The sequence below is a fragment of the Sarcophilus harrisii genome, chromosome 5 (genome assembly GCF_902635505.1).
Source record: "Sarcophilus harrisii chromosome 5, mSarHar1.11, whole genome shotgun sequence".
Lineage (NCBI taxonomy): Eukaryota > Metazoa > Chordata > Mammalia > Dasyuromorphia > Dasyuridae > Sarcophilus > Sarcophilus harrisii.
The window spans coordinates 98,865,625-98,889,743 of NC_045430.1; the positions used below are offsets into that span (position 1 = coordinate 98,865,625).

Here is a 24,119-nt window from a genome sequence, read left to right on the forward strand (position 1 = left end):
GTGCTGTTAAATAAATATTCTACCAGGAAGTGTGCTTCAATATATCTAAAGGCATATCATGATCTCTCTCTCCCTCCCTCCCCACCTCCTCCTCCTTTCTTTCTTTCTCTCTCTCTCTCTCTCTCTCTCTCTCTCTCTCTCTCTCAATGCTTTATTACCTAACAGGGAATATTAGATATATAATACTTTCCCCATATTATTTACATGGTATGAAAAAGAAGTCACTTTTAAAAAATTGCTTCAAGAAATAATAAAATGTTAATACTATAAGCCATAGGTTAAAAATTGTGTATAAGAGTTAGCATTGAGTCAGTAAACATGTGGGTCTTTAGATTTAGAAGTGGAGAGACAACCAACTATTACTTTTACTAATGGGCTTTTTTTTTTTTTTAACCTATCTCCCTTCCCAGTGTGAGAAAGAGAAGGGAAGTCTGCCTTTTTTTACATCCCACCTTTCTATATACCTTGCTTACTAGGCAGATGTTGAGGCTTACACCTTCTATTTTTTTGTTTTGTATTTTAAAGAAACTATAAGCATATCCACGAAGGTATAGATTAAAATTAGAGAGAAATCATCTGTAAGCTAATGGTAATTGGGTAATAACCAGATTTTGCATTAAAAATGCAGCATCTAAATGCTGGGACTAAAGATTTTGTTTATACTTTTAAAGAATAACAATGTGAATTTTTTCTAATTAAAAAAAGAATGAACATTTCTTAAAGAATAATTTTAAAACATTTTCTTCTTGAGTTGCCATTATGTGAAAATATTAAAGGATGGTCTCAGCCACTTTTATTCAATCTAAGATATATAAATGAGGATGAATTTTCAAATAAAAGAATAAAATAAAGTAATGCAACAGATTCACTTTAACAAATATACCAATATCTAGATATCCAAGTAAGAGTTGTTTGCCAATTTCAATGATACCCAAAAATCATTAAAAAATTCTTTTATATTTTACTCTGCTGGATTCCTATATTCTTGATTATGTTTTAAAGATTGCATTACTTCCTAGTCCCACATGCATGAGGATTAGCAAATCATTTAGCTGGAACTTTACTACCATGAAATTTCTAGGTATTGCTTTTCAATGCAGAGGTAAAATCTCAGGAGGATATAACCCAGGAATCCTAGATTTTATCTACAAACTCAAGATCAAGATCATCTAGTTCTTGCTTCTGGTGTAATTGTAACTGATTCTATGAGTGCAATTTTCAGGGTGAATATAACTGCATAGATTCTGAGGAGGTAGAGGAATGAGAAAGGGGATTTTTTTTGGGGAAAAAAGACAATGACAACAATGACTACTACTATCACATTAAAGGGCTTGTGTCCTACTGTGGGGATCAGGAGACTTAAAATCAGAGACCATGTTCTATTACTAAATATCCACGTGACCTTCATCTCTCTAGGCCTCAGTTCGCTTTCTCTTTAAAAATAAAGAAGCCTTGGGTTCTTTTCAGTTCCAGAATGTTCTTTAACATTCTATCCCTCAAGCTACACAAGAGATATTTAAGAAGATGGTCATATGAACACTGAAATAAAAGAGTATAATGGAAAAAATACAGATTTTAAATTCAAAATTGAAACTCTGGGTTTCAATTCCCCTTCTGCCAGTGACCTTGGCAAGTCATTTAACAGGTCCCTAATTAAGCTATAAAATGAGAGGGTAATAGTAGATGACTTCTAGCTCTAGATCCTATAGAATCACCAATAAGTTACAAGACTGACTTATCTGACACTTGCAAGTTAATGGTCAGGCACAGAATATTACTGTTGTAACAGATTTCAGTGAACAAGGACAACTATGACGTGATTTTATACATCAGCAGTAGAAATGTAGATAATACTATGAAAACCATGGATAATCAATTTTATGTTAGAACCACAATGCTGATTCACTATTTTCCTGTATTTAACTTTGTAATGTGCTTTTAAACTTATTTATAGTATTTTTGATAAAGCCTTTAGGAAATATAGAACAGAGGGTCAGACCTGGAAGTCAGGAGGACCTAAGTTTAAATTCTACCTCAGACATTCAGAAATAAATATGTGACCTGAGCAAATCATTTAATCTCTTCTCATCCTCAGGTTTCTCATTTGTAAAATGGAGATAATAAGACCTGTGTCACTAAGTTTTTGAGAGCATCAAATGAGACCTTTTGCAACTTTGAAGTGCTGAATTGTTCTCTGCTTTTAGATGGGATATTTCCGAAATGGACCACCCTAAATTAATGTAGTATGCAACAAAGGTTCTAGGTGAGAAGCAATATGCTTATTTGCTGAAGTCTAAGATAGATAAGAGAACTAGAAGGACTAACTATATCTTTGTTTCTCATTTACATCTTAGGATAACTCATATGGTCTGAGCCTCATTCGAAGGATTTTAGAGTTGGAAGGGAAAGCCCTAGAAGTCATTTGTTCACTTTCTTCATTTTGCAGATGTGGAAACTGAAGCCCAGAGAAATAAAGTGACTTGTCCAAAGTCACTCACACAGGTGGCACGTGGATGAGCCATCACCTTAATATAGGTCTTTGAACTATAAATTCAGTATTCTTTTTCTATTATAACATACTTAAGCGTATTGGACAATGCTGCTCCCCCCAAATGGCAAAAAATTAGGATCCCAAATTAGATGTGATATGAGAAAAGAGATCATTCAGATACACTAAGGCTTACTGAGATGAAAATAACCAAAGCAGTTGTTAATCCAAGTTAACTAGTGAAAGCATTTAATAACCATTACTATAAACAAAAACATCAAACTAGAAAACAATTGCTAGACTATAGTCATTCTCATCCACCATATCTTACTTTTAATAATAACTAGCATTTATACAATGCTTTAATATTTGTAAAGCACTTTGCAAATACCTCATTTTATTCTCATAACCCTAAGAGGTAGGTGCTATTATTATGCCTATTTTACAGATGAGGAAATTGAGGTTGAGAGAAGTTAAGCAACTAAGTCACACAGCTACTAAATGACTGAGGCAAGATTTGTATTCCAATTTTTTTGACTCAATGTTCAGTGCTCTATCTAAACAATGCACAGTTTACCACTTAATTTTTTATAGTTTGCCTTCATCTATATCTTCTGATGTAATGCCTTTCTTGAAACATTCTTAATTGAGAAAAAAAAAAGAAACATACTTAATTGTACCCTTTCATTTCCTTCTATGCCATCATCAAAAATGCCCTCACAGTATTCTAAGATAGTAACTGGTTTGTGTTTTAATAAGCTTTCCCTTCATTTTCTTGGGGAGCAGGAAAAGTGGCTGGAAATGGGGAAGAAGTGACAAAATTCTTAATTTCAACAAGCTAGTGCCTGTGGTTATCTCAGGAAAGTTAAAAGTACCACTGCTGAGTTTAGATAGCCCTGTTTAGGTACAATGTACTTGCTCCTTGCAAAGAATGAATATATAAGGGACACTGTGAAACTTCTATCTTTTCAAAGTGCCCCAAATGACAAGAAAAATGCCAAGAATGAAGTTAGCCAGTTTCCTGGCTAAGCTTTCCAAAGTATAGCAAGATTATCTTTCTATACTGTAAAAGAAATTTCTCCAGTTCAGCAGAGCTTCTAGGGACCAGTGTTTAAAATATTTTAAATACATCTCCATTTTTGTGCTGACCTGAAAATTACCTCCAAAGATTTGATATGTGAATTCACTGCTGAAATGCATAAAAGTTTGTAACTTAAAAGATATACATGAGAAAAAGCACTTACATCATTAGGTAAAGCAGTTTACATCCACATTAACAAGAATAAGCCACAAGAATGGTAATGGCTACATGTTGATACTTGCTGTGTTCCTTTCCAATATCTTTAAAAAGTTCTACTGGGCTTGCACTATATTTACATATTGATGGCTTTCTCGACATTCCCACTTTCATTTGCTTCTCCCTTCCTCCTGATTTTGTTAAGCTACTTATTTTCAGACATATTCTAAGAAAGTTCTGACTAATAATTTCTTGAAGGTAACTTATTTATACAACCTAACACATGAAAATATTCTATTTTATATTAAATTTCAGGTTCAAATGAACTATAATACAATATTTAACCTTGATTACAGCTTTACAACAGTTCAGAAAAGGAATAATATCTACCTCCTAGTTCAGTGGATGCTTTGTCCTTTCAGTTACTACTTACTACCACAGCATAAAGGGCCTATCAAGTCCATATATACATATGTATAGCTTTCTTTTGTTATTGATTCTCCCTGACAAAAGAATTGTTCCTGTGTTTATGAACATATATGTATAAGTATATACACACATTTCTTCTTTCCCTTCACAATACTTCTTTTGCTTGGGAAGGGCCAACAACATGGCACAGAAACTGGGAAAGGTAAAGAATGATTGAATCCATAGCTTTCAGCAAAGCCAAATTAAACATCCACTCCTTTAACAAGTGATCCTTCTAAGACAATACTGAAGTCCTGTATTGTCTGCAGGATGCGAATGAGAGAGTTGACAGTCATGTGGTCTCGAAGGAGAGCATTTTCCTCATACATTCTAGTGATGGTAGGACATTCAGCCAATAACGGAATCCACTGGGGGAGCAGGTGATCCCTAAAAGGCCAAAATAAGAATAGGTTAAAATAAAAAGGGCAACTATACCATTAATGAAGAGGAAATCAAAGCAATTAAGTTATTTTGCCCAATCATATGCCAATAAATTCAACAATTTAAATGAAATGTAAGAATACTTATAAAAATATAAACTGTCCAGATTAACAGAAAAGGAAATAGAATAACTAAATAAGCCTATTCTAGAAAAAGACACCATAAATGAGTTTCCTAATAAAACAAAACAAAACATCAAGACTAGATAGATTTACAAGTGAATTCTACCAAATATTTAAGGATTAACTCATTCCAATAAATTTTCTGTAATACTAGGCAAAGGAGTGCTGACACCCAATATGGTGCTGACACCCAAACCAGGAATAGCAAAAACAGAGAAAGAAAATTATAGACTAATTTTACTAATGAATATAGATGCAAAAATCCTAAATAAAATGCTAGCCAGGAGACCACAACAATATATCATAAAAATCATACATTGTAACCAAGTAGGATTTATACCAGGAATGGAAGGACGGTTTAATATATGGAAAACTTGTGAAGACCATGTATTTTTAAATCAGCAGGAGTCCGGAGTTCAGGTTAGGGGAAAATCGTCAGTCTTTATTCTCAGTGAAGAAGGATCAGAGGTGGAAGAGAATCGGCGATAGCAATGTGTGCAGCTGAGTCAAGAAGCTAACTAGACCAGCAGCCACATGACCAGCAGCTAGGAGTATCTGGAACCCAGCCCAATCTCTCCCAGCTTCTCTTCCTGTCTCTCTCTCTGCCTCCACCCACCAAAATCATCATTTCCTCTACAACACATCAGGACTTGCAAGGAGAGTGGGCAGGGACCATTCTTTATCCAATCATGTATATTAATAGAGTATAGCCCAATTACTATTTAGCCTCATGTACTTGGGACCTCAGTGCATCAACTCAAACCTCAGCCCATTACAAAAACTGTTAATGGAATTCATTATGTCAATATCAAAAGTAACAAAAATCATATGATTTATATCAACAGATACAGAAAAAGCTCTTGATAAAATATCACACTTACTCTTATTAAAAATATTTGAAAGCAAAGATATAAGTGGATTTTTCCTTAAAACGATAAGTAGTAACTACCTAAAACCACTAGCAACTATTATTTGTAATGGGGATATGCTAGAAATCTTCCCCAATAAGATCAAGAGTAAAATAAGGACAATCATTGTCACCAATATTATTGACTATTATATTAGAAATGCTAGCAAAAGCAATGAGAAGAAAAAATATTGAAAGGATCAGAATGGGTAATGAGGTAATAAAACTCTTTTTTTAGACAATATAATGATATACTTGAAAATTCTAGACATTTAAGTAAAAAGTTAGTTGAAAAAATTAAATAATTTTGGCAAAGTATCAAGACAGAAAATAAATGCACATAATCAGTATTTCTATATATCACCAACAAATCCCTGCAATAAAAAATAGTAGTAGATATCTCATTTAAAATAACCATAGACAGTCTAAAATACTTTCCAAGACAAATCCAAAAATCACACGAACATTATTATAAAACATTTTTTATGCAAAATAAAGTCAGATTTAAATAATTGGAGAAATATTAACTATTCATGGACAGGCAGATCCAATATAATAAAAACAATAATTTTACCTAAGCTAATATATTTATTCAATGTCATCTCAATTACAAAATAATTATTTTATTGATCCAGAAAAATGATAATTTATTTCATTTGGAAAAACAATTGGTCAAGAATATCAAAGGAATTAATGAAAAAATTGTAAAGAGAGAGGCTTAGAGACATATCTTAACCTATATTACTGTTGTTTGGTCATTTTTCAGTTGTGTCCGGCTGTCTTCTTTTGAGGTTTTCTTGGTAAAGATACTGGAGTGGTTTGCCATTTCCTTCTTTAGCTCATTTTTAGATGATGAAACTGAGGCAAACAGGGTTAAGTGACTTGGCCAGGGTCCCAGAGCTGAATCTGAACATAGGTCTTCCTTACTCTAGCTCTAGCACTCTCTCTAGCTGCCTTAAATGTTGCTATAAGGCAGTAATTATCAAAACCATCTGGTACTGGTTAAGAAATACAAAGATATATCAGTGAAACAGTGCAGGCATACACAGTGGTAAATTATTATAGTTACTTTATGTTTGACAAATATAAAGATTTAAGCTTTTGAATTATGAATTTATCCTTTGCTAAAAAATTGTTGGGAAAACTGGAAAGGCAAATATTGGTATAGACCACTTACCAAAATAAGTCAAAACAGATATTTGGTCTAAATATAAAAGATGATATCTCAACATGAAACATTTAAAGATAGGAGAATATATGAAACAAGAGATAGCACTGTTTGGAATAAAATGAATAATTTTGATTATATTAACTTAAAAAGGTTTTGTACAAATAAAACCAATGTAGCCAAGATTAGAAGGAAAACAGAAAACTGAGGAGGAAATTTATAGACAGTTTCTTGGGAAACATATATACATACATATTATATATGTATATATGTCAAGGTCTTATAAATTTGAGAGAGGCATATCTTTATATCAATATATAATGTATGCATACTATTGATATTAATATACATGTATAAATAGACATACACATATAGATACATATATATGTATTGATATTAATATGTACGTCAAACATATAAGGAACTCTCAAATTTATAAGATCTTAAATCATTCTTCAATTGATAAATGGTTGAAGGAAGTACAGGCAGTACTTAGAGAAAGAAATTAAAGCTATCTGTAATGAGATGAAAAATGCTCTAAATCACTATTGATTAGCAAAATGTAAATTAAAACAAATTTGAGATATCAGATTGGTTAATATAATAAATGACAAATGTTGGAAATGTGGAAAAATCCGGTTATTTTTGGTGATTGGTGAAACTATGAACTGACACAACCATGTTAGAGAGCAATACATAATTAATCCCAAAGAGTTATAAAATGGTATATAGCCTTTGACCCAATAATAGTACAATTAAGTTTGTTTTCTAAGGTGATCAGGGAAAAAGGAAATGAACCTAAATGCTTTAAAATAAGTTATAGCAGCTCTCTTTATGGAGGCAAAATGTTCATCAAATGAGAAACAACTAAACAAATTATGGCATATAATTTTTAAAATTTCATTTATGAATTTTTGACATTTACTTTTATGAGTTTGATTTCCATTTTTCTCCTTTCTCACCTCCCCCCCCAAGACACCAATCTGATATAGATTATAATGTATGATCATATTAATTAAATATATTTCACTATTAGTCATGTTGTGAAAGAAGAATCAGAACAAAAGGGGAAACAACAAAAGAAGTGAAAATAGTATGTTATTTTCTGCAATCTGCAATCAAATTCCATAGTTCTTTTTCTGGATGTGGACAGCATTTTCCATCATGAGTCTTTTAGAACTGCCTTACATATACTGCTGAGATGACCAAAGTGTATCAAAGTTGATCATTTGTACAGTGTTGCTGTTACTGTCTATCAAAGTTAAACATTCGCACAGTGTAGCTGTTACTGTGTACAATAATCTCTTAGTTCTGCTCCCTTTGCTCAGTATCAGTTCATGTAAGTCTTTTCCAGTTTTTCCTGAAATCAGCTTGCTCATCATTTCTTACAAAACAACAGTAACTCATTAATTCATCTATGTGGCATATAATTGTAATGGAATAATATGTTACTGCAAGAAAAGATAATTTTAGAAAAACCTGGAAAGACTTGCATAAAATAATGAATAATATCATGAGCAGAACATTGTATACAATAAGAATAATATTATTCGAAGAATGACTAGTGAATGAATAAGTTATTTTGGCCATTATAAATACTCAAATCAATTACAAAATAGCTACAAAGATGCTATACATCTCCAAAGAAAGAACTGATAAAAAATATGCATGTAATATGTTTTTACATATTTACATCTACACCTTTCTATCCATCCATTCATATGATCTATCTATCTATGTCAAATGGTATCCTTCTCTAGTGTGAGTTGGGAAGGAAGGCAGGGAGACGGTACATAAACTTGAAATGTAACACAACAAAAAATGGTTAAGTTTATTGCTGGGTAGTTTACAATTGCCTCTAACTCAGAATAATGCAGGATATAGGGCTGACTTTTATAAAATTTAAAGGAGCTTTGAAGAAAGTGGGAAAGGGAACTAAAGCTAGCCAACAAGACATTACTAAGGAAGAATAGTAGGACAACAACCAATAGTGGAATTTAGGGAATGGTATCATATGAGAGCTAAGTTCCCAGTTGCATGTCTTCTTCCCTTTCTTGCTTTTCTTCCCTCAATTATATATAGGTTTATGGTGCCTGTATAGCTAAGCTTTCATTACTTTTCATTACTATGAAATTTCTTAAATGGGGCTGAAAAGTAGATACTGTGAAACAACTGTTTCAAATAAGGACAAAAAAGTGCTCTTATAGGGATGGTATTCTTCATTTTTTAGGGAGATGGTATTCAGAAGAAGGAAATTAGGCAAAGTAAAATGTTCCAAGTTCTGAGCTGAAATATTGTCTAATAATCAGATTGATGAAGAGATCTACGGAAATAGCAAGACATAGAAAAATTATGGCAAGGAGCTTTGAAAAACACTAAATGAATGAGGGCATTTATTGCATATGAGAGATATGCAGATCTCAAAACTTCAGTCTTACTACTTTAGGAGAAAAAAATCCTCCTAATTTTCAATGGTTCCTAAATTAATTCCTGACACCAAAGCTACTTATTAATAAATAATAAATTCAAAATGAGAAACCGGTAAATGACATTTATGTCCAAGGCAGATGTAACTAACCTTCTATGAAATGCTTTAGGTTAATTTAACCATGTACCTCTAACATAACTTTAAAAATCAAAACTACTTAGGTAACCTAAAAACAGAACAAAATTAAAAACTTAAAAAATATGTCTCATTTCCTAGTATTCTAGAGATATTAGCTAATGGATAGAGTAGTTCCTATATATCAATTTTGGATAAAAGAAATTAGAAAGAGCTATATTTTCAAAAAGAAGAGAACATTCTTAGCACAGGAAAATCCCTTCATGTTAGCAAGTTTAAAATAATAACACAATATACTGCACAGTCCTTTATTAAGAATATCTTATAGATATTGTAAAACTAGTATCTTAATCTTATAATCATCCCTTCCCCTAAATATTTTCTTAAAAATAACAAACTATCTCAAAAATGGAAATGGAAAGAGATAAATAGAAAATTTTGTCAAGACAGAATGTATATTCAATACAGCTCCAGGGGTTTAGTGTTGAAATGAAAAATAGATCAGCTTAAAAACAAACAAACAAACAAAAAACCTGGATATATACCTTGTTCCAAGACAAACCAGTATCTGGAATTTACCATCCTTTCCAATGTGCCTGGGTGCAGTATTGATAGCATTAACATAGTGGCAGAAGGTTTTGCAGGATGATTTCTGAATAAGGACTTCATCTTCAGTGTCCTCAATTTGATCAGTTGTTTCAAAACAAGCAACAGCTTTCTCTGGAAAAAGAGGTCACAGTCACCATATCAGGAATATCAATTCATTTCAATAAAGATTTAAGCTTTTACTATATATCAGCCAGTATGCCTGACTCTAGGGGCACAGACAAAAACCAAAATTTCCTTGAGTTTATGAAGCTTACATTTTATTGGGAAAATATCACCTTGTATGAAAATAAATAAATAAGTATAAAATAATACAAAATACGGTGGGGAAGGGACACTTGGATTTCCCTACTCTATCTTGCCTGAAAGTAATAGGCATATGAGAGGAAAGGAAGTATAAATTTATTAAACAAATTGTTAAAAAACCATCTTTTTCTGTTATTCCTTTATGAATTCTATGACAGAACTTGAGAATAGCTGACTATTGGTTGGCAAAAGATTGGGTACTTCCTTTGATGGACTTAAAAAAAAAAGGTTATATTCTCTAGTTTCAAGGAGTGTAGACTTTGACAAAAGAAAAGAGCTATCTGTGAATTCAAGAGAGTTTAGTCCTGGAAAGCCAAAACTCAAATTGAAAAGAGGAGTTGAGATATTATGCCTAGGAATGGGGTGGATGGCAACAAAGTCAACACAAGAATAGAAAGGGCATTAGGGCCTGTAGTAGCAGAAATATCACTCGCATTGTTCATATGTTTCCTACATATAGACAGGTCTCATACCAGTGCATTGTAAGTTTGTCCTAACCTCCGTATATTTATTGGTAGAGTGTGCCCCAGGTTTGGGAGCATGTGATACAACTATTTTTACAAGGTTTAGGGCTAATTATGTCTATTGGTTAAAGAGTGAAGCAGTGGAAGTAAAAAATATTGAGTATTGAATAAAAAGTATTACTACTGGTAAAGAGTGAGAAAAGATCCTAGCTGAGAGGGTAAGTAGAGGGGGAGGTATGATATATCATATCATTTATTAGCCATCTACTATGTTCCAGACACTGAGTCAAATGTTGGTGATACAAAGAATGATAAAAAGATAGTTCATGATCTCAAGGAGCTCACAGTCTAAATAGGAGAGACAAAGTGCAAATGAACTATAGCTGGAAATCATCAGTAGAAGGGATATCACTAGAATTAAGAAGAATAGGGAAAGGCTTCCTATATAAGGTAAGATTTTAGCTAGGACTTGAAGGAAGAGTGGGAAATCAAGAGGAAGAGATGAAGAGTGAGGCATGTGGGGTAGCTAGTGAAAATACAGAAGTTGAGAGATGAATTTTTGTATAAAGAAATGCAAGAAAATTATTGAATCAAAGAGTTCTTTGGTGGGGTGTAAGGATACTTGATCTTCCATCCAAGGCTGTCTCTTTATCTAGACCCAGATGGTTCTGGAGGGGAAAAGGAGGGAGGTGACCTTGCACATTACTCCCTTACTTAAATCCTTACCTCCCTGATGTCATGGTCCTCCTCGAGAACAAAAGAAACAGCAACTTCTGTGAGTAGAGTTGTTCCACTGGGATCCCAACTGGAGCTGGTCAGTAAACTACCCTCCTTTCCTTTCTCCCTCTATTTCTTACTTCCTTCATTCTTGCCTTCCATCCTTCCCTGCCTCCCTCTCTTCTTCCTTCCTTCTTTCTATCTTCCCTTTCTTCAGTCCTTTTCTCTCTCCACTTCCTCCTTCTATTCACATAGGGTATCATACCCTTACCTATAGACTCAAAACTTTTTTTTTTCTTTTTGGATGGTTGAACCTTCCCCCAAGATATCTTAGGGTTTGCTGGCTAGATTTCTTTCTTAAGGACCATGCCTTAACCAAAACAACTGACTCTCACAGATTAGGATCCCAACTCTTACTAGCAACCCTTTTTTTTTTCTCTCTCTCTCCTCTCCTTTCCTTTTTTTCTCTCTCCCCTCTCTCATCCTCCCTCCCTACCCACCCCCCTCCTCTCTCAAATATACAGCTTTTTTCTTTGGTGAGCCTTGAAAATTTACTCAATGATCAATAAGATAAAGGAATGAGTATAGTAAATCAGAAAGTGTGGCTACTAGGAAAGTTCTTTCCAGGGCTATAAACTTGATTAAGTCAAGTTAATAAACATTTATTAAGCACCTACTATGTGCCAAGCATGGTGCTAAACACTGGCAATGCAAAGAGGAAAATCTAAATAAAAAAATTCCACCTGCAGTTCTACAACCCTTCATATCCTGTCAAAAGATAAGTGAAGCCAAATCAGCAAAACTTGAAGGAGGAATTGGCTTGTATAAAAAGAGAATGATGACTTAAAAATATGGCAGTGGGAACTGGTTTCAGAGTGGAGTGGACTGGTGAGATGGTTTCACCTAAATTTTTTTTCTATTTTTTTTTTAACCTAACAAGTTAGATCCAAAGATGTTTTCACCTTGTTCCTTTTCTAATAGAACTCAATTTAATACCTGCTTTAGGCAGTGGAAATCCAAATAGAGATTATAATGTCAAATATTATTACTATTTGAAATTTTTTAATTAATTCAACAAATATATATGATATGCTTACTAATAAGTATACCCTGTTGGGAATGGGAGATAAACAATTTTATTATTTTACTTAAATAAATCTTATCTCTGAGAATTTTTAAAAATATAATCTAGTAGTAGAGATGAGATATGTGAATTTTACTGAAAAACAAGAAAATATACTATTTATAAGCAAAAAGTATAAATTTGGGGGATTAAGAGATCATTTCTGGTAGAAGGAAAGTTTTCTTGAAGAGACAGCATCTGAGATGGGTCTTAAATAATGAAGTCAAAGTATTTCAACAGAAATATAGGAGAAGGCATGTGAATAGATGTGGTTTAGGCAAAAAGATGTGAAAACATTGAATGTGTTTGGAATCTAAATAGTAGGGGGAAAATAAATGGTAAGAGAATTAAGGGGAAATAAGGCTAGAGACAGATCAGCAGGAGAAATGGCAGACTGTCAAGAGTTTGAACTTTATTTGAGTAGCAGTGAGGAGCCAATAATATAAAATGATGGGATTAGATGTATGCAATTAAAATTAAATTGGAAAGGAACATATAGTATAGAATGTAGATTATAGAAGATGGTGGTGACATAGGGACCAGTTACATATAGTAACATATTGTAACATAGGGATCAGTTAAAATAGTTTAAGGAGGTGGACACAAGAGATATGGAGATAAAATATATAGGACTTGGTGATTGACTAAAAGCCTAAGTTGGAAAGGGAAAAGTAAAACATTTTAGTAAGGTTTTTAAACATGTGACATAATGTGACTGGGAGAATGTTAGGAATATTAAAAGAAATTGGGAAGTGGGAAAGAAAAAGCAAGGTATTTGGAATAAGAGCATGACTGTTTTGAACATTTTGCGTTTGAGATGTTCGTAGAGAATTCAGAATACAGTGGTTTAAAGCCTATATTTCTCAACCAAAATAGAAATAAAAAGAAAAACAAAAGATTATCAAGGAAAAGAGAAGAAAACAAAGAACAGATAAGAAATATCTATGCACAGGGGAAAGAAGAGAATCAAGAGAGGACAATGTTCTAAAAACCAAGGGAATGAGTCTACTATTGTGGGTCAACAGAATAAAATATTTAAGAGATAGGTCCATGAGAATGAAGGCTGAAAGGCTATTAAATTTTACAATTAAGTCATTAATAATCTTTGAGGAATTTCAGTTGAGTAGTGAGAATTAAAGTCAGAGTACAAGAGGCTAAGGAGAAAGAAGTGAAATCAGATAAAAACTACTCTTCTATGTAATATGGCAGTGAAAGGAATGACTGAAACCCAGTAATAGTCAAGAAGTCTTGGTGGGAGAATTGGAATACTTTTTCATCTTCATTACCACTTTCTCACAGAGTAAAGTACTTCCAGATAAATGAATTAAACCTCGGGCCAACATTTTTTACATGTGTTCCTCACTATTTCTTTCTTTTTTCCTTCCTTCTTTTCTTTCTTTTCTCTTTTTTCTCTTTCTTTTCTTTCTCTTTTTCTCTCTTCCTTCTTTCCTTTCTCTTTTTCACTCTCTCTTTCTTCCTTACTTCCTTCTCCATTTATTTTTCCAAAAAGCTGCAACAATTTACTTTTGAACTGTGAAATTTTCATTTTTGATTTCTTGTAATATAGCTCTGCTACATAGGCTTTTTAAAAAATTCAAATAGGGCTACCTGACTATGATTTAAACCCAAATCATATTGGCTTTCATTGAATGGCAACAATAGGCCCAGTCCAAGTTTTTTTGGCTCATTGTTTAGGTTATGATGGATTAGAATGAATGTAGTGAGCAATATTTTCCATTCTGGCCAGAAACTCTGAGGGTCTTTCTCTCCCAGCCTCTGATGTCTTTGAGATGGTAAATTGGGCCTCAATTCCTACCTAGCCCATAGTCATTGAATAATATTGAATTTAGAAAGGCGCTCTTAAAAGAAATTTAGAAAGTCTCCCACTGCATCACCCATTGCACCCTGGGCCATTGCCAGTCATCTTGACTTTTGTCTTGCTATGGGACTCTAATCATTCTGGAGGAGAGAGGGAGATTGATGACTGTACAGCTCTGTACTCAAATCCAATTCACATGTAAGATATCATGATCCTGATGTCATTGGTTCTCTTTTGAGAATAAAGAATGAACATTTTTCCTTTACCACCACTACTAAGTAATAATTCTTCCTTTGAAATTCACAGTTTCAAATTTTCCAACCAATCCAAATAAAAATTATGACTACTGCATGATATATGCATAATGATATTCACTCTATCCCTAGTCATTTCCCCTCCCACTCAACTCATCATCTTATGTTTCTCCTCCCTTTATGTCCTCCTAGAATAAGTAGTTTCCATTCACTGCTTCCACATCCCCTCCTCTAACTCTTTAGCTTTTGGAATCTAGCTTCTGACTTTATCACTTAAAAGAAATGCTTTTCTCTAAAGTTACCAATGATCTCTTAGTTGATGGATCTGATGATATTTTTCTCCCCTTAGTTCTCATCCCTCTCAAACTATGTACTGCACCTTTATTGCACGTGGATGTTTTCCTCTCTCAAGGCTTTCATGACAGTATTCTCTTTTGGTTTTCTTCCTACATAATTGCTCCTTCCCAGTCTTCTTTAGTTAACATCTAGATTATGCGCTCTGTGTTCCCCAAGGTTCTGTCCTAAAATCTCTATTATTCTTCATTTTTTTGGTGAGTTCATCAACTTTCACAATTTTAAGAAGTATTTCTATGCACTGACTCACAGATCTCACATAACAAATTACATAGTGGACATTTTCAGCTGGATGTCCCAGAGCCAATTCAAACTGAGTATGTCCAAAACAGAAATTCATTTATCTTTTCTCCAAAACTTATCCCTCTTTTATATCTCTCTATTTCTGACTAAAATATCACTATGCTTACAGACTCCCAAGTTTATAAGTTTGGTAAAATACTTCCCTTTTTTTTTTTAGGATAGAAAGACTGAGCATGTTTGTGGGCAGAAGGTAATGACAACTCAAATTTCTATAGCACCTGAAGGTTTGTAAAGAACCTGCAAAGTATCACTCCAATCCTATGAAAGTAAGATTTTTTTTCTTATTTTTCAGATGAGGAAACTAAGGTTCTGAAAGGTTAAGTTATTTGGCCTTGGCCAAATAGCTAATATTTGAAGTAGGAATCCAATTCAGGTTTCCTGATTCCAAGTCTAAAGCTTTTCCTACTATACCATTCTGCCTTTCAAGATATAATGCCAAGGATGATTAATGGAGAAAGATCTCAGAGATGGTGTAAGGGATGGAATTGGTATAATGGTTATCCTTGACAAAGAGAATGATCTCTTCCATTAGGAAACATAGGAATTTTGAAGTAGAGAAGGGGAAGTGAGACAATGGACAGACTTAATATTTTTAGTAAAAAGTGAGATCATTTGCTGAGTATAATGGATGAAGGGGTTGGGTTAGGGTTTGAGAAAAGTAGAAGAGATTTGGAACATTTATTGCTGACAATGTTATAGTCAACAGGAGATGGATAAAGGGATATAAGTGGCAGTGACAGTCTAGCTGTGGAAAAATATTTTCTTTTTGTATTTCTTTTTTTTTTTTTTTAAAGAAAAAACAGCAACAACAACAACAACAAAAAACCCCTCCACAAATTAAAACAACTTTATCCTATCACCAAATTTCATTGTTCCTTAGCCCTTACTTCCTTAACCTTAGGGTTTTTCTATTAAGGACTCTTATGAGCTTACATACATATACACAGTAGTTCATCTACCTATGAAATCCCAGATGAAGACATTCTTGTGAAAGATTCGAGCAGATTTGAATCCATGATGGAAAACTTGTTCTAATGCTGCAACCAGACCATTTTCTCCACAGAGCAATATGGTAAGGCTTCCCCTCTGTGGAACAAACAATATTATTAATAATAAAGATAATCATTTATGTTTTAAGATACCAAAGGAGCCAAGTGCTAAGAATAGTTGCTTAGTTAGTAAAAAGTCTACATGTAAAAATTAGGGTTGCATTTTTACTTATTCAAACTAATTAAAACATTTACTAACTGGATACTATGTGTAGAACCCTAAGCTGTTGGAGGGAATCGGATGTTTCTTAAAGGAGGTAGCACCTAAATTGAGCCTTGAAGGAAAACAAAGATTTCAACAGGAAGGGTTAGAGAAGGATTGTGTTCCAGGTATGGGGAATGGCTTGCCTGAAAGCATGAAGGTGAGATGGGGCAGGATAAGATCAGGGAACAGTTAGTAGTCCAGTTTGCTTAGAATGTAAAATGTGTGAAATAAAATTGTGAAGATAGGAGGGAGCCAGATTGTAGAGAACTTTAAATGTCAAGCAAAGAAATTAATATTGCATCCTCCAAGCAACAGATGAATTTTTTGAGGATGAGATTATAATCATTATATCTTGTATAACAGGACAATGATATACTTGTGGCAGTATGAGTGGAGAAGAAGAGAGAGAGCTATAAAAAATATTGTAGAGGCAGAAATGACTTGGCAAATGACTGGAGGCAAATGGAAAAAGTGGGAGCAGGGGAAAAGATGAATAAAAGTTAGTTTTCTGAAAGCTGAAGGAATCATCAATAAAAAAAAGGGAAGCTGGGTTGAGACAAATTTATCAAATGGAGAGGGGAGGTCAGGGGACTGATGAGTGCAGTCGGGGTTTTAAGTGTTGGTGGAAAATTCAGATGGATAAATTAAATAGGCAGTTGGAATATGGGACTAAAACTCAGGGAGAAACTGAGGATAGATATATAGATCTACTCTAGATGTGATAAGTGAAATAGATAAGATTTTTAAGTAAGATCAGGATAAAAGAAGCTTTAATAAGAAAAAAAAATTATCTAACAGCTTATAATACCTCTTTTTCAGGTTTGTGAAAGTGTTTCACAATGTTGTTCACAGCTTCCCCAATTCCTTCTTGAATCTGCCCAGCACTGGGTTCTGGAAAAGAATGAAATTCTCATGCAGAATAACATATAGTCTAAGAACTTCTGGGACGCAAAATACTTTACAGTAACGGGCTCCAAATGTCTCATGGATGTGGAGCACAATTTACCTTTATCTTAAGTTGCCTTGGCCAGTCTAATTCTAAGAAATGAGAGGAAGTAGATAGATAGAACAGATACCTCTAATCAATCCTTTGCCCATAAGCATGGTATGAATTGTCAGAGACAAAACTATTCCTCCTGAGGCTTTGCATATATTTAAATTGCTGTATGAATTATTTTTCAGTTAAAATGGCAATAACCCCAGCAATTAAAGAGTTGAGGATAAGAGATATTTCATGGGAAACATTTACCGAACCTTGGGGCTTCTCCTACTAGTCTAATCTTTTTTCTATCACCTATTATTCTCCTAAGATATTAGCTTCTATTCTTTTTTTGTATTCTAGGAATCATTCTGGGTAATTTTAATGGAATACAAATTAAATGCAATGAATCTACCCCAAAATTCTGCAAACCTTGAAGTTGGCCAACAATTAGTTCAATAAGATGAGTTTCAGTTTTATCAGAAATTGATGACATGGGAAACATTACATATTTTGGCATTTATTTGTGGTAAGAATATATTAGATGTAATTAAAATATGAAATTAAGGAGTAATATTTTAAATTATGCAAAAATATAAATATGTTTCTGATGCTTTTATTATAATTGGTATGGAAACTGTTCCTTCCCACCAAACCCATCCAGCAAGGAGAGATATACCTGGAAAACTGCATCTGCAGCTTCTTCCCACCTACCGTTGGGTGTGGGATTAAAGTAGAAAACCAGGAAAGCATAAAAAGAGCAGAATAATCTTGCTCTCTCTCATTTTTATCCCAGGAAAATAGCATAACAAGATTAAAAGACTGAGAAAATACCTAATAAACTGTGTCCTATGCAGAGAGGGAGAAGAGAAGGAGTAGGGGAAAAAATGTATGGAAGAGACAACAGACAGATATCATTGCTACCATTCCCTCTGCACAGAAGTTTTAGAGAGCAAAGTCTTTGCCAAAATTAGAATTTTGAATGGATCTTTGGGGTTATGCAATAGTATGTGGACTGTATGCCTACAAGCAGAAAATATAGCTTATATAATCTAGATATGGCAAGGTTTTCTGGGTAGAAGTTATAAGACTAAAGTCAGAAAACCTTAAAATATATACCTTGTCCCTTTACATTATGAATTTCTGACACATATTACATTTTTGGGGGCAGCTATATGGTGCAGTGGAATAGCCCTGAAGTCAGGAAGACCTCAGTTCAAATTTGACCTCAGACATTTAACACTTCCTAGCTATATAACCCTGGGCAAGTCACTTAACTCCAATTACCCAAGCCAAAAGAAAACAAAAACAAAATGGTATTTTATTTAAAATAAGCTGTAGAGTCTCCTTTTGAGAAACATTACAGGACCAGCTAGATGGTGCAGTGGATAGAGCACTGAAGTCAGGAGGAGTTGAGTTCAAATCCAGCCTCAGATACTTAACACAGTATCTGTGTGACCTTGGGAAAGATACTTAACCTCAATTGTCTGACAAAAAAAAAAGAGAGAGAGAGAGAAACAGTCCAACTTTCCAACTTGTATGTACAGGTGAGGTTCCCTAGAATGTGACTACTCAAGTTTCAGAGCACTTTGTAAATTTGAAATACTAAAACTAAAGTGAGAAAAATTTTACCAGGTGCAGAATTACCTCAGTCAGAGAACACAAATGGATCAAAGCAAAAGTCTTTATTCTGGAGAGAGGAAAAGGTGATAGTACTATCCCCATTTTTTAAATGCAGACATTCGTTCAAAGTGGTTAAATGATTTGTCTACCTAGCAAATAGCAGAACTGTGACTTTAAACACAATATTCTTTTTACTTTTCTCCCTTGGCTGAAATGAATTTTGTGATTCTTCTACCATGTTTTATATGATGTTTTAGTTTCCAACAACTTTATATCTTCTTTAAAGATCACAGAATACTGTTCTTTGGAATAAAGACCTTTCCTTTTCAGGTGAAACATATGAGGTCCATTAAAAGAAATTTATTCCTCCATTAACTCCAAATAAACAGAGTGATGATAACTCAGAACTTTGGCTTCCCTTGTGGGAGAATCATCAAAGTGCCTATGGATGAGCCTCAGTGTCTCTAATAGACATTTAACAAATGTAGTAACAAAATACTGACCCACCTGAAGGAAAAAAATTAAGGTAGAATAATGTGCTTCACAATGCAGTAAAACTTCAAAAATTTTGATACTGTTAAAATTAAGAATTTTTGATAATTTGGATATTTTTTTATCTTTGGTATAAGAGTTTGTATTATATAAGCATTTGAAACAAAACTGGGAGAATAAAACTGTCTTCACATTTTTTTGAATAATTTTTAACAATAATTAACTGATAAATAACAAAAATGGTTATTAATTAGCTGTGGAATGAAAAACAAAAGTTTTTCTAAGGACTTCCTTAGTTGTAAATATTATCTTTGTCTAAATACAGTAAATTAAAATTGTATTAATTTCAGTGAGTGAGAATTACTGTACTACAACAGATTATATTTAAACATGATATTCTACACATTAAGTTTTCTGATTATGACAATTATCAACTTATCTTTTTTCAGTCAGCATGATAAAAGAGGATTCTGTTTTGCCTGAGGTGAAAGTAGCAATAAAGAGTGATAGAAATGTTGCAAATCCCTTAAAAAAATTCACTAAGTAGCTGGAAGTTATCAGTATTTTTGTGCGTGCTCTCTCTCTCTCTCTCTCTTTGATGCCTTCTTCCTTTTTTTTTTGTTTGTTCCTGTGAAGCATCTAATTATCAGCATAAAATATCGAGATCAATGAACTTACTACTATTAATTTTTCCAGTGAGGGAAGTAATGCTCAACCTTCGGGGTATGGTAGGTGATTTCTGCTGGGGTGGGGTCCGACACTGTTTTCCCAGATCTTCCTCTGATGTTGATGGGATCAATTCTCCAATAAGAATTCTCTCCAAGCTTCCATCATCTATTCCCTTTCCTAGCCACCTCCTACATGGGAACCTATTAAGAATTAAGAAAATATCCTAAATACCAAGTGACATTTCACATAAAAAAGCATCATCCTACATGAGGATATTTCCAAATGAAAATGAATGGGATTAAAACTATGAAGAAAAAGTAAGTGAGTTTTCAATTAGAATAAAAAGTAACAACTAGAATTTACTAGAACTGTTTTATTTCATGAGATATTTCTGCTTTTCATTAATTCTTACCAAAAAGTTAAACATATAGAACAAAATTAGACTAAAATATTTAATTCATTTCTATATTAAACATTCAAAAGGAGATCTGTGGCAGTAGAATAGAACAACAGGATTAGTGTAACCAGGTATTCAATCTTCCCTCTGAGCAGTACATAAATACTGAATCCCTAAACTAGGCTATTGAGATTCTTGAGCCAGTGCCAAGTATTCTTGCAAAGGCAAGAGCCTTTTGAATCACTGTACAAGAGCAAAAGATGATATTCAATGAGTTGGAGAACGTCTGGGAAAGGCAGTCTGCACTGGAGCTATGAAAGAGGAGCTAGGGGATATTTGGATTGAATATAAAAAACAAATGTTGATATAGCTAGAAATTCCCTTGTTTACTGCTCTATCTACTGGACTAAATGAGCTTATGGAGAACATGGTGAAATTGTTTTTGCACCAGGAAGCTGGGACTAGTAAGTAATATGCATTAGTCTCTCTCTGCTGTACATCTTTTGATTTAATATGTATTTTAAAAAGCATTTCCCCTTACATTAAAAAAAATACATGGTCATCTGTTATTTTTATTCCATAATGGGAAAGGGGTAATAGTAGAAGTCATTGGCTAGCAGGAAAAAGAATATACAAAAATTAAATATTAGGATTCTCCAAATTGGGGACACTGAGATTTTATGATTTTATTAACAACTTTTTGCCTTATATGAACATCTTAACCTAGTTAAAAAAATTTCCAGATGGATTTGGGGTCATTTTGGTCTTGGACTAAAATGAATATATTGTTGTGGTCAGATCCATGGCTGTTCAGATCATGAAAGTGTCACCTTCAGTGAGAAAAAAAAGGATGGGAGAGAGACAGTAATCTAAGAAAGAGAGGTTTTGCTCTTGAGCTGACCTAGTGGGAAGGGAAGAGGTAAAATGATAAGTTTCTGCCCAGCTTTGCTCGATGGTGATAACTGCTAATTATACACAAGTTTACAAAATCTTAGTTCTAATCTCAGCTTTGTCACCACCTTGTTGTTATAAGCTACTGAATTTATCTGGGTTTCAGCTGCCTCAAATGTCAAATAAAAGAATTAGACTACATTATCAAGGTCACTAAATTCTAAAAATTTATGTTTTCTATGATCCAAAATTCAATATGCTTTTATGATCACTGGTTTAGCATTTTTACAGTATGTGAGTAAAAGAAACATATATAGAAAAGAAACAAACTAATTAACATAACTTGGTAAAGTTCATAAAGACAAAAAATCTCAAATCCATCTTGTTTGAAGCATCTCACGGGTTCTCATTTCTCAGATTAGTCACTTACTTGTATGTATGTCCTGTGATTTCATTCCTGACCATGACACAATCCACAAGCCACTTGGCCAAAAGCCCTGAGTTATCGTGACCAATTTGAACAGTAGTCAGTTTTCCCAGATTTTGGCACTGTGGAGGAAAATATAAGAGGTTATTCAAAAATGGATGGTCTTTGTTGGTACTACGATTTATCAATTTATATTCATTTTAAATACAAAGATGTTGGATCAAACAACAGTAGACAAAAAAATCCCACAGGATACTAAAAAAAATTTTTTTTTGCTTAAACAGATGAAAAAAGAACAAGATTGACTTTAATCCTATTGTATCATCATTTTAAAAAATAGATTTCATAGTTATCAATGTTTTAAGAAATATCATATCTTATCAATATTTTAAGAAATAGCATAAAAGAAAAGGAATGGTAATAAAATAATAAAAACCAGTGCCAATAAGATTAAGACCTTTAAAATTCTTCATTTAGAAGGTCATGGACTACTACTGATTAAGGTATTCAGAGCTGAGTTTTCAAGGCAGAAGACAGTCTAATATTTCTACATCTGAGAACTGTCATCTGTAAAGTGACAATAATTTTCTAAATTTTCCCCTTATATTAAAGACCTATTACCTGAGCTCTTTTATACTACCTCTGCATTCTTTTTTAGTATATCTTATAATTTCCTGTGTCAGCCTCTGAATATGGATTACTATGCTTATCTCAGTTACTAGAAATAAAATATTGAAATTCTTAAGAATAACTGTTTTCCTGGAGTAGAAATTTATTTTCTCAAGATCTACTGGATTACTGAGATAGAATGGCCAAGCTCAAGATCATTACACTCATAGGAAAAGATAGAGCTATCTTTCCATCCATTAAAAAGATGGAAGACTACTTTCCATAAGCTCTGTTGTATTTATGCAAAAATCCATGAGTCAAAACATTGGATTCAACGGCATTGATCAACTTCACAAGGAATGATCTAAGGATTAATTGTAATTGGCTGGAAAGTATTTTATAAAAGAGAACAAAAAGAGTTCCATAAATAACAAAATAATTTAAGCTAGAAGTCCATAAATAGTATTATACATATTCCTACAAATTTGTATAATACTAAAATTCCTACCAAAATATGTGTAGTACAAATCTATACATGTTTTCTACAAAATCTTCCTAGAAGATGATGTGTAGGTTTCTTCTACCCTGCCCACCTGCTAGAAGCAAAAACTTCATAGAATCAAATCAAAAGTTTCTGAAAAGGAGAATTTTAATTGTTTTTCTTGGCAAAGACATTGTTATAATGGTTGTCTATAATAATGGACCTGAATTTAGATTCAATTTCAAAAAAGGATCCTGAATTCTTGAGTGTTCCTTTATCTTTCTTTCAGGAAAATAAGTAAATCCTAAGCATTAGTTTGTTTCCAAACAGTGGGATTAGTTGAACTCACCTCAAAGGTCATTTCAAGGAGGTTTTTAGGAATCTGCATCACTCCTGTATCTCCTAGTTCACCTGACACACAAATCCACGGGTTTGAAGTGATGATTGCATTGCTTAACTTCTTAATTGGGATGATCACTGATCTATAAGGAATCACTGAAGAGAAAACAATAAAGTTAATAGATATTATAGACATGAAATTTCACGCTACAATATCTATGAGATTTTCACATATGAAAAATATCAGATGTCTTGAACACAGGATTTCCTTTTTAATGGTCATGGTCAAGACTGCCTATATGAAAAGGTGAAAGGGTAAATACTTCAAGGACAACCCCCTCCCCCACCCCATGGATACAAAAAAATCTAATGTTCCACAAAACATATCTAACTTAAACCAATCTTAGGCACCAGGAGTTCCTTTAGATGGTAATACTGATAACCACATTTATATCACTTTATTAATTAACTTTGTTCAAAAAGCTGTTATAGATTTCCTTGTAAATAGACAAAACCTTATGTAAAGAATGGTAGAATGCTTCTTGAATATTGATCCTTTCTCCCTGATTTTCTCTGGTAATAACTTAAAGTAATAGGGCTTGGATTACTTATACAACT

General features: G+C 33.3%; 1 protein-coding gene across 3 annotated transcripts in view; it reads right to left on the reverse strand.

Moving 5' to 3' along the window:
- Positions 1-2,710: 2,710 nt before the first annotated feature.
- Positions 2,711-24,119, reverse strand: part of DENND5B (DENN domain containing 5B) — a 217,500-nt gene continuing 196,091 nt past the window's right edge. For all 3 annotated transcript variants that reach the window (XM_031938131.1, XM_031938133.1, XM_031938132.1), the window contains 7 exons: positions 23,512-23,657; positions 22,076-22,194; positions 20,367-20,557; positions 17,403-17,485; positions 16,300-16,426; positions 9,940-10,114; positions 2,711-4,580 (listed from right to left, as the gene is read on the reverse strand). In XM_031938131.1, coding sequence (XP_031793991.1) covers positions 4,397-4,580; positions 9,940-10,114; positions 16,300-16,426; positions 17,403-17,485; positions 20,367-20,557; positions 22,076-22,194; positions 23,512-23,657 — 1,025 coding nt within the window. In that variant the 3' untranslated portion in view covers positions 2,711-4,396. The remainder of the gene's footprint in view (positions 4,581-9,939; positions 10,115-16,299; positions 16,427-17,402; positions 17,486-20,366; positions 20,558-22,075; positions 22,195-23,511; positions 23,658-24,119) is intronic.